General features: G+C 42.2%; 1 protein-coding gene across 9 annotated transcripts in view; it reads right to left on the minus strand.

The window, feature by feature from the left end:
• LOC135166888 (homeobox protein prospero) overlaps nt 1-12,180 on the minus strand; it is an 88,089-nt gene that overhangs the window by 4,489 nt on the left and 71,420 nt on the right. For 6 of the 9 annotated variants that reach the window (XM_064129588.1, XM_064129589.1, XM_064129591.1 and 3 more), the window contains one exon: nt 132-291. In XM_064129588.1, the coding sequence (XP_063985658.1) occupies nt 132-291 (160 nt within the window). The remainder of the gene's footprint in view (nt 1-131; nt 292-12,180) is intronic. The other 3 variants (XM_064129592.1, XM_064129596.1, XM_064129597.1) reach the window with 1 other exon arrangement.

The raw sequence follows: 12,180 nt of genomic DNA on the forward strand, positions 1-12,180 counted from the left end.
TTGATCCACCAATTCAATGTGATTTAATTTAATTCGCAAATACTAATAATTGTTGAACGTAATTAATCGCAATTGAAGCAATTCAAATAACCAATAAATAAAATAGTGTGCGTGTTCGTATATTTGCGCACCTGTGGACCCCATACCTCAATGTGGTTGTTACGATTGTAGTGGAGGTTTAATACTCGATATATTTCCGAGTCACCGCCCACCCTCAGATCCTCAGCATTTTTAACACCTTCCGAGACAGCCTGTCTCGCGTATTTCTCCATTTGAATGTAATAGAATTCCCTGCAACATAAGTACAAAATATCCATTAAACACCGTGCAATTAGTAGTTTATTTCTTCAATCGTCTTTCAACCTCGCCACAGTTCCCTCAATTCATAAGATTTTTTCTCATCTCAGTTGAAATAAAAAAAAAGTAAACAAATCATTTCTGAGCTTCTCGCTATGTTTACATCCATTAATTAGTGGAGTTGAACATAACTCGCTAATTGCTGGGTAATTTACTTATACTGTGGACGCAAAAGGGGTGAAAAGAACAAGGTTGATGGTGGAACTGTGGAAAATAGAGGGGTGAAACATTTTATTACGATTGACAGTTGTTAAAGAACAGTTAACCGAGTTGAGCGCACCGTAAAATTACCAATTGCACCTCAACTGGGGAAGAATATCATTTAATCGATTGATTCTTGAGCAGTACTAGAGCTCAATCATATCATTAAATTTTTTGAATTCTTTGCTTTCATCCCCTATCAATCGTAAAAAGCCCCTTATCTCGGTTAACCACTTCGCTGCTGAATAGACTCCGAAAAATTCATCCCGATTCATTCGAAAATTCATCAAAAATATCTGCAGTCTATCGACTGACTCCCTCAACAAGACAATCATTCCGCAGCTCCCGGCGGAGAGTCGGGAAAAAATGAGGTGAACAACAGTAGAAAAGAGCCAATTAAGAAATCTCAAGTATATCCATCGAACCTGAAGATATCTCAATGAAAAAAAATAACGTATCGCGCGATATTCTCCTGGATCCATCGAACCGTCATAACCTCTCAACGGGGCGTCACCTGCCCTCTATAATCCTTAGCCAACCATCCATCAGCCTTCCCTGGCATTGAAGCCTCGCGTCGTACCTCGCTGAGAATATCTCTGTCAAGTGCCTAATTAAAAAACAGACACCCGTAGACAGAAGACTGAACGATAACGTATGACACCAAACTGTATTTTCACTGGATGCGTGTGAAAATTCATTCTCACTTATGGTTCAATCCCCTGGTTACTCCTTTTTAACGTCGCATAATAGGCCTGCTAAGAGGGGTAGAGACCCGGCCAAGTTAGCGTTGACGAAGAGAATTTTTATCATACGCGGAAGAGAGCAACGCTGGAGTGCTTGAATTGCCACTCTTCGATGGCAAAGTAGATGGGAGAGTGAGAATATTTCATACAGAGACACGCGGAGGTGGAAAGAAATGAGAGGAGCTGATTTTGCGAAAGGACGCGAGGGTGCAGAAACGACGGTTTTTTTTTTTAATGAAGAGGTGATAATTCCGTTCGTTCATTGTCGTTATTGTATAATTAGGATAATAATGAGGGCTGGGAGTGGAGAAGACAGAATGGCCTGTGCGGCCTGTGAGGCTTCTCTTATTGCCTCTTTTCATTATCTTGAGCGGTGAAAGAGGTAATTGGACGGTAATTACGACGAGAATTGAATTAGATGCGATCGATTTTCAGAATCGATGATAATTTCAGGAATTTTCTCGCTCACTTGTATTTTTTTTTTGACGTTAAATTTTAGATTTCGATTTCAGGGCGAATCACTTAAAATTACTGGATATCGAATAACGAACGTTTTGTGAGGAAAATTGAATTGAACGTTTTGTGTGGAAAATTGAATCATCATTCACAGGTAGAAAAGATTTAAAAATTTGGTTTCTCATGTCACAGGAAAAAAATCTCCATAACTTCCAATAGCCGCAAAAAACTAGTCAACTGATTTTTTGACTTCAAAACGAAAGTCTCGGTTATTAGCATTCTGACCTCAAGAGTCGGGGTAAAGAATCCGCCCCAAAAGGGGTTCTTTTGAGAAAAGGAGTTGAGGAAGAAAAAACACGTTCAAAGGTTTCTCGCCTTACTTGTTCTTTACCCTAAGCCCCAGACTCATTCAAAGATTCCCATCGTTTCTTGAGCTGTTGCAACCCCCCTCCCCCCTCTTCTTTCCCCTCTTACCATTTTGACGGTTATTCCAAGTCAACCGACCGCCGACAATAACCCCCAGCTCCCTTCTACTTAAAACCGTTCTCATCGTTCGTTTCCCGAGACACACGGGTCCTTTTAACAATGAAAGGAGCGAATAAAACCGCCTTGACCCTGAAAACAGGGGCTGCAAAATATCTCGTGGCTTTCTTACCAACGAAATAAACTTTCCCACAGTGAGTTTCGAAGGGGTGACACGAGAGAAAAGATATTCCGAGTCGTAAAGTCCCACACATGGGCGGAGTCAACTCCCAACATATTCTGCAGCCCATCCACCCCTCCCGTCCCTCCCCAGCCACGAGCCCGCGTTAATTAGAAAATTAGGTGGTGAAGGATTTAATTAAGATCAAACGACCATTGAATTTGACGCTTCGCAACGCTGCGATAATAAGTCCCGAACCTTGTGGTTAAGTTGTTTCACTTTGAGTGAGAGAAAAATACACGCGCAAGAGTGCGAGTGAAGATGTGTGTGCTTAACGAGTGCGAATCACTGCCACTTTTACCACTCCTCACACCCCGGGCATTTTCTTTATTTCAACGGTGTGCGTCGTCGCTCGTTTGCCCGTCAAACCGTGAGGAGTACATTCATGCGACGCGTTGGGAAGAAAAGAAAGCGGAAATGAAATAAAAAAAAAAAAAGGAAAAAGATGAAACAAAATGTGAGAATGTGAGTTGTCGCTGGGTGTTTTGGTGAAAGAAACGGTTGGAAATTTACGCGTGTGCCTTGCACGAACACCCCTTCTTAATTAGTATTTTACACTTTAACACCGTTCTTGAAATCCCCACTCCGTGACTCCCTTATTTACCGTGTTAACGCGTGCCGGGGTAATGTTGGATTTAGCAAATCGCTCAAATTGAATTTATCAAAACTTTTAATGCACTTTTTGAAATTTAAGAATTTGAATATTTAAATGCGTGAAAAACCTAATAATTAAAAACCCTGAAGTTATTAAAAATTACCAGAAAGCTAAAAACCCAACGTTCCGCCAACCACACCCCTCTGCAATTCCACCCTTCCCTAATTCAGACAAAAATTATCTCCTACCCCCGCTGTCCCAGGCCACCTTCAAATACCCGAATAACGAATCAATTCACCTTAATTCAACCCCCCCCCCCCCCCCCCGACAACAGCCTACAAAAAACTCCTGTCGTATTATTTTTTGTCTTACTCTTTGCACTCGAGTATAAGCGGCTTCGGTAGGACAATTGCTCGACGATTAGAAGTATAGAAAGTATACGTGGCAGATGTGCAGTCGACAATGAAAAAGAATCTACAAGAGGGGGGACTTGGGCCCCTCTGGTAGCCAACGATGTACGAAAATGAGAGTGATGGAGGGAATATACCGCACACGGGGGCAGGGGGATACTTGCAGCCGGGTCAGAGTGAAAGACGGCTGGTGACGGGGAAGGGGCCAGGCGGGGAGGGGGGGTGACCCCATGCAAAAGAGTGCACACAGACCACAGTTCACCGTGTTAAGCAGGAGAGAAGGAGAAAAAAAAAAGACGATGGGCAAACGACGTTGGCAAAAAAGAGAAGGGGGCGCCCTGGCGAAAGAGAAAAATGTGCAAGGGGGAGGTGAGAGGGGGGAGGAAACAAGAGTCCGCGTGCCGCACGCGCCAATCTTGCACAATGAACGCACTTGGTTCGTGTCCCATGTCTATGAGATTCTCCCTCCCCCCCTGGTGTGCCCCTTCACCCTACCTCGAGGGCTGCATCTGGTGGTCTCAAAGCTTTTCGTACATTTTTTTTTTATTTTATTCCTTCATGCGGTCCAATCTCAACCCCTGATTATACCGCATCTGTCTCTGGAATAATTTTTTCATTTTTTTGAAGGTGATAATTTTCCGAAACAACTTTGGAAAATTATCATATCAGTATTTATCGTTGCAATGATGCACGCGTTGTTTCTCCACCAATAATTATTGATTATTGGTGTTCACTCAAGGTCACGGAAACCCCAATCATCTTCTAGAGTGACATAACTGTTAGAGTTGAAAGATTCTGAGAGTTTCCGGGAGAGATACGGAATTAAAACAAAATTGTTCTCTGGGGCCAATGAACACGCGGTAAAATAAATTTTTTCCTCAGCAAATGCGTCCGGAAGATGTCAGATTTACGTTCAATAATTGTCGTCCAAGCACATTTTTTTTCGAGGATTAAAAATAAATTTTAAGGCTTTGATCGCTCTTCACTCTTCACTAGTCTCACCCCCAATCGACCAAACTCATCCCCCTCCCGTCCCTCACTGACTGCCTTCGCGATATTTGCATCCTCAGTGCACCGTCTCCCACTTCGGGTGTATCGTCGAAGCATATGCAACGTTTATGATTTTTTTTTTCCTTTTTAACTCGATCGATTGCTGTCCCACAGACTGTGTCCAACAATATTGCATCTGACGCTGATGCAGCCATCACGGTCGTGTGCATATTCACTTTGCCATCTCATGGGCGCAAAGGCCAGAAGCATGAGATTGTTATATACAAGCAGTCAAGGGGTGGTAGGGGGTGTAGAGGGCATGGGAGAGGGAAAGGGAGGTCTCGATGACGTATATGGATGGAGGTTCATGGGTGCTGGAGTTTATGGTGGACAACACGGAAGAAAGACGATAGAAAGTTAACCCATTGGCGATGATGGGCTGCGGGCGATGGAGATGTCGCCTCTTGGATAACTATATGGACATTTTTCCGTATTGCTGATACACGGAAGTGGAGCGGGTTACTGCACTCGTTGAGCAAATTTTTCTAGTCCTTTGTGATTCCACGAGATTGAGCAGCTGCTCTGGCGCTTTTGCCAAGATCGATAGTCTTATGGGTTATTTTAGAAGTTGAAAAATTATGGGGGAGGGAGAATTAAACGTTTTGTTTTGATAAGTTACATCGGTGCTGCACTTTTAGAAATAAAATTTAATTTTGGGGACACGGGTGACGATTTTATCGACAATCGTTCGATTTAATTTAATTATAAAATTTTACATTTGTTTCTTCCTTTGAAATATTGATTTATAAAAATTTATGAAGGTTTCGTTCTCAAATGAGATGTCCTATGTCTGTGAATGTAACATTTAGTCAGTCTTTTTGGCACGGTAACCTTCAAAATTTTTTTCACGTCGTACCCACTGGGATGTAAAAATTGAGAGACGGTTAAGTCCGCTGTGTACACACTGGAGGGTAGTAAGGGGGTACGAGAGTTTAAGTGCAGCGTGGGAGAGTTGAAAAGAGAAGAAATGGGTTAGACCGGGGGGGAGATGGGGATGGTGAGTGAAGAGACATGCGATGATTCTCAGTGAACATAATGTGTATGGAGGTAGACGGGTTGACTAGGTTAGGGACTTGGAAAACATGCTTTGTCAAATACAACCCCACGGGACCGCTTTCAGTCGATCTCCCGCGTCTTTCTTTGCTGGGTATAAAAAATGGAGGATCGATAATGTCTTCGTTGGGGGCAGAGGTTGGAATCCGTTAAAAAACAGAATAAAATCTCTCAAATTTACACACTGCCGGTGAATTTTCGGCATTGAAAGTGCCCAGAAATACCTTAAATTTTGAAGATTAGAATCGGAAATTAATTGTAATTATCGCAAGAGTAAAAAAAATGCAGCGCAATTTTTAAATATGGAACTCTCCTTTTAATTACAAGAAAATACATTACATTTTACGGTTAATATGAAAATTCACGACACATTCAACTGCTCCTAATAAATAATTTATATATTTACATATTCATGTGGCTCAGAAGAGAAGAAAAATACTTGAAGAAATAATCTAGCGGAAATATTTCCGAGATCCACTGAATATTCTCGTCAATTACTTATTAATCAATTATTCAACATTTATTATACCGCCATATTTATAATTTTTTGGTCGTCTCCACGAAACGATGAAAAAATATCTGAGTCATCTCCATTTTTTTTCTCATCCGTTAAGTGAATAAAGGGGGAACGATACCAAAAAAAAGCGTTAAAAAACTATATCGTGAGATAATCGCGTGCGTGTGTTCGATCTATCGACCCTCGACTAGAGATGAAAGAAAGTTCCGGGTGTATTTCACTGTTACCGAGGGGCATGAATGTCTCATGACAGTGGGGCAGTAGGTTAGCCATTGGGGTGTAAAAGACCCTCTCCCAGGGTCTCGCAATTTTCTAGTTCCTGCGTTTAGGCGAGATTAAATAGGATTTGCCGGGGCAACTGTTCAACACCCTGAATTATGTATTTCCAGTCTCTTTGTCCGTTGAATGTCGTCAAGAAGAGCCCAGTTGACATTGGAATATCCAGTGAAATAAAAAGCGCCCATTTCTCGGGTTTTTCCAAAAGTCGAAAGATCAGTAAAAATGAATTCATTCATTACTCTTCAATTTTTAATTAAACTGAACTAATTAAACCGAGTGGAATTATTAGGCGCTATCTATTCGAAGTATGAGCACGTCTCCACGAGGTTAATCTCCTTTCGAACGAAAATTTCATCGCCCTAGTTGTCGCCCGTATTGCCAGCAAGATAGTGCTCTACCCGCATGAAAAAATCCTCTACTTTATTCTCATTCCTCTTTTTAACTGGATTCTTACGTGCTAAGGTAAGTAGGATGATATGGGCGATTAACATATAAACTCCGGGTTAACGGTGCACCCAGCGACGCTTTTCAATTCCCTCCAGTCCCCCAAGAAGCGCTAAGTGAGCGCCAATTGCCCGTTCTAACTTCAAAATTCTAGAAAATTAGAGTGAAAGCGAAATTTAAAGCGGACTACCATGAAGTTTAAAAGTCGTATTTAGAGAGAAACTCCTCATGTATGAAAGAATTAGTGTCAAAGATCAGTAACCAAGTGATAAAACGAGATGAGTTACTTTCGACAGTCGGCCGCTTTTGATGAATATCTCAAAATGGGGGGAAGATAGGAAAATTTTTATTCAGACCTTTTTTGTGGAGCAAACTAAGCTCTACAACAAATGTTATTATGAAAATTATGATATCTCTTTTAGTTTCGAAGATATTGCTCACTGGACTCGCAAGCGCTGATAAACGGGGGTAAAAAAGTGAAAAACGAAGAAAGAAAAAAATCGGAAAATTGAAAAATATAACCAACTGCCGAACTGATAATTACCCCATCTTCATGACTCTCCCCACTCCAACCAATGCAGAAGACAGATGCAATTTTCTCGATATCGTTTCTACTGACAAATATATATCGAATGACATCTCCCAGCTCCGGTCATTCCCCAAAAAAAAAACGCCAAACTCTTCTCTCCTCCCATTCGAATTTTTTTTCAATAAATCAATATCGTCTGCGTTACAATCTCTTCAATTCCTCCTCCGTTCATTGTCGATACGTTACATCGCAATTAATTAATTTCTCCGATTCCAAAGGGTGAAAAAAAAAAACAAAAACTTCAGGAGTGAAATCAAATATTTTCCAGATGACCATTACACGTTACTTCGGAGGGAGAACAAAAAAAAATGGCAAATTCGCGACTAAATGAGATTCGAATGAGCGAGAGAGGAAAATACAGACGTACGAGAGGGAACGAGAGAGATGGATATTGTCCCTGGGATGCAATTCGTCGTAGGGGGAGGGCGGGAGGAGGAGGGGGCGGCAGGGAGGATTCGGAGAACAGAAGGGATGAAACGTGAAAGAGACGAGTGGAGAGGGAATTTCAAACGAAATCAATTTAGAGCCGCTGTCCAGTCGAACTCCCTCTTTCATCTCACTTCTCCCTTCCTCGTGGGTCTTCGTACACTCGTCCACTGACAGGGTAAATGTTGAACCGTAATTTTGAATCTCCTCTCTGCTATTCCAATTTGACACTGAACGAGAGATGTACTTTTCTCAAATGCACCGGCCAATGACGGGAGGTAAATTCGGAGGAGGGTAAACTAGGGAGTATTACAGGGCTACGGGAATTGGAAATATCGTGTTTAATTATTACATGTGGGGGGTGATTATACGCGATTGACAGACGCTGTATTTTTCAAGAATGCGACGGAGTAGTGGGGAAAATTGTTGATGAAATTCATGCGAAATAACGTCAAGTCATTGCTGTTGGTATTTAGGCTGGATAAATTTTAATGGAAAAATTTATTGAGCTGTTTATGAAATGGCTGAGATAATTCTTTCGCAAGTTTTTTACGGACATTCTTTCATTCTTATGAATTTGTCGAGTTCTCGCAAATCACGGGATTCACGTTTAATGGGTTATAGTGTTCTCTGACAGTCTGACATGTCCCTGAAAAATGCATCAACTCCCCTATTTATCAACTCATCGGAATTAAATTTATGGTTTTTTGAATTTAATCCTAGTATCCTTATGTTTATAGACACGAGAGTGATGGAATTTATCTGGATTTCCTCTAATCTTATCGATTTTTTTATCAAACTTTGAACTAAACAGTGTCAATCCGGCATTTCAAAAAAACTCGGCCCCCCACCCTCCCTCGAATCCAAATTTTCTCCATGCAAAGCATAACAAAAGGTATTTGCAAACGGTGCGATGAACAATTCACTTGAAAAACGCCTTCAGTCAATTTTATTCCCGGCTCCACTGAATATATTGCAAAATGCTTCAGAGATGCACAAAAAAATCACCATGTGTGAGTTACGGCATATTCATTTAACTTTCCTCTCGTCTCTTTTGCGTCGGCGCGCGATAACTTTTTTGATAAACTGTTTTCCGCGTTCTTTCGCCGGCTGGATGCAAATTAAATCCTCTCCCGATGAGAGAGACGAGGGAGTGGTGGCCGTGCAGTTACTATCCTCTCTTCTGTATTCTACACTTTGTGCCCCACCCCCCGTTCTTCGCCCCCTCACCCTTTCGTCGAATACAAAGCCGATTAGACTGGAACATTATCATTTCCCGGGCTTTTTTCCCCAATTTTTTTTTATTCACCAAATTCTTTTATTTTTTCATTCCCCCGAAGCAAAGAGGGCTTGTCGTCAAATATCCACTCGTACATACTCACGTGCTTATGTATGTGAGGGAGTTTAAAATGCCCTGGCAAAACTGCAGATGAGAAAAATGCAGCGGTGGGAGGGAGAGGGCGAGGGGGCGGGTGGGAGTTGGGGGGGTAACTGCACACGCGTGGAATAAAAAAAAACGTGTGCACTCTCATTCCGTTCGAATATCCTTGTATATATGTAGGATGACTCCCACGTCTGCGGAGAGGGAGGGGGATGGAGTGGACCGGGGGATGAAAAAATCCATGTGCATACGGAGGTTGACGTCCGAGGGTAAGAGGATGAGGGGGTGGGCATTGGTTAGCGGACGGTTAATGGATTGCATTACTGTCCGTGGTTGCTCTCCGCTCTGGACAGCCGCATATTTCTTCCATTTCTGTTTTATTTTCTCATTTCCATATGGAGACGGATGAAAAATAAAAATGATGATAATTCGGTTTTATTTTTAGGGGACGTAGAGTGTCTAGAGTGGATAGGGTGGGCCTGGATATTTTCAATTACTAATTATTTTATATTGTGGAGTGAAGCAATAAAGTTCCGGGGAATCATGTTGTTATTTTATTCGAGTTTGAAAGGAAAGGGATGATTGCGGTGATGGTGAGATTTATATTTTTAATTGAACCATTTTTGGCAGTGCCTAGCTTTTGTTGAATCACTGGAATAATTGAACTTGAAGAGAATATTTGGCCCTCAAAAGCCATCAGAAAAATCCCCCCGAAAAAATTGTCGAAGAAACCTCCCACCCTTTGGAGATACAATTACCCCCGTTAAAAATAAGAGGAATTTCTAAAGCGCGTCTTTTCTCCCGAGTCAGTGGTGAGTAAACAGGAAGTCTCTGGGTTACGGAAATGCGCGGAGAGGTGAGTTGAGGCAGTGGCAGGCGGGAGTGAAGGAGGGAGAAAAGGAAAAACGTGAAGTTGGTTGAGGAAATGTAGAAAAAAAACAGGGGTAAAATTGAAAGAAACGGAGAAAAGTGGTTGGTTAATCTTTTGCCAGTGAGTGTACCCCCGTACTTTATGCGCCAAGTAGCGGCTCATAGCGCCGGATTAGCCTTGCAGTGGGCTGGATGCTTACATACCCGTTGAAGCTACCCTACCCGCAACTACCCTCCGCGCTCTCATCCCCCCTCCCCATCACCCCCTGCGCCCTTCCCCCTTCATTTCGTATCTTTTTCGCTGTTCTGTGAGTCCCGAGACTGTGGCCTGTGCATCTCCTCTCTTTCTCCCTCTGTCTCACTCTTTCTTTCATGAAGCACTCTAGCTATCGCTGTCTCACTGCTGTTTTATGCCTCGTCTCTCGAGAGATAGCCCCGCGGCCACGGCGCATTGTCTGCCCATCCAGCCAATACCCTTGCCACCGTATTTCTCGTACTTGTGTTCATTATCAGCGAAAGAAGAAAAAAAATATCGGACAAAAAAGACGACAAAATGGCAGCGGAAAGGAACGGGAGGAGGGAAAACGGCCAATCTTCAGGTTTTTTTTTTTGTTTTTGGGGGTGTCATGGCAACTCGACAATGTCGAGAGCCATTCGGATGAGAAAAATATTATTCCCCGGGTTCTTTGGGGAATTCACACTTCTCTCACCTTCGCTGGAAAAACATCCGACATAATCGAGGTGAGATGAACCTTTTTGCCCCAGTTTTTTAACCGATTCCCGAAGAAAAACAATATTTTGTCCAAACACTTTTAAAATTTTTATTTAGTTACTGATGGAGAAGAGGAAATAGATCATTTCACAGTTAAACAACTACTTGCAAAATTTACCTTAAGGTAAATGAAAACGAAAAAATACAGGAGCAACAGCCTTCGAGAGGTGATTACCTCCGAAATGGGGGAAGAAAAAAAATAGTGGAGAGGGAAGTAGGGTGTATGCAGTATCGAGTAATACCGCAAGCAACTGATCCGTGCGTCCCCGTCACTAATTAGTGCCAAGAACGTAATTAAGTAATTTTTAATTGACTGGCGTTTATGCAGAGCCCTCCGCTTGAGAAAGCGTATCGCTCCGTGGTGTGGGTAAGGGGAGTTACGGGGAAAGGGGGTGGTGGAAGTTGCCGGTTAGATTGGCTTGACGCTGAATACCCGAGGTGGGGAAAATACACATGTAAGAGAATACAGAGTAGTACGCCCATATCTATAAAGCCCGTGGAGAAAAAAAAAGTAAAAGCCACCTCATGACGTCTGACGTTTTATTTTTTATTTTCAAACGGATCTTGATGCGATTGTAACGAAAAAAAAAGAAAGCGGAAAAGCAATACGAGACTGAATTCACATAATTATCGATCATTCCGAGAGCTTTAGTTACCCCGCGTGCATAATAACCAGCGTAATACGCGGGAACTAAAGTAATGCCGTTACTTTGAATCAATCTGAGAATGAATATATGAATGAGAAATGATTTTAATCGGGCAGCGGACAAGGGAAGAGGGGCGACAGGGGGATGAAGGGAAAATGAATCAATTTTGTGCGCATGTGCCCTCACCGCACTTGCTTTGGGATAGGTCGTGTATTGTAGACATACATTGTGCATTCATGGAAAAAGAGAGTGAGTCTCCATCGTCAGCAAAGAGTTGCCACTCCATTGTGCCATGCACTGAGTTTTTAATTAAGGAGCCCAAGCCGCGCGCAAATTCCTCGAGATTCTTTTCCTATTCTGGGGCTTGGAGGTCTCTCCAGCACTGCACACATAGAGATGTATAAAGTTGATGGGAAGGGGAACAAACAAGGGGCACCTGGAGGGAATTTGCCGAGGATGAGGTTTGGAATGACCCGAAACACGTGAACAAAGTTAATTTTAAATGGCTTTAATGAAGAGCTTTTCAAGGTCTGGAATATTCGATGATTATTCTGGTTTCGGTGATTTTAAGCTGCAGTTTTGTTTAGTGATATTTATATCGCGGCAGTTGCATCCAATTTGTCCTGGAGATTGAAATTGATTTAATCAAATGAAATTTAAAATTGTTTCACTCATCCAACGTCAATC

Source organism: Diachasmimorpha longicaudata, chromosome 10, assembly GCF_034640455.1.
Source record: "Diachasmimorpha longicaudata isolate KC_UGA_2023 chromosome 10, iyDiaLong2, whole genome shotgun sequence".
NCBI lineage: Eukaryota > Metazoa > Arthropoda > Insecta > Hymenoptera > Braconidae > Diachasmimorpha > Diachasmimorpha longicaudata.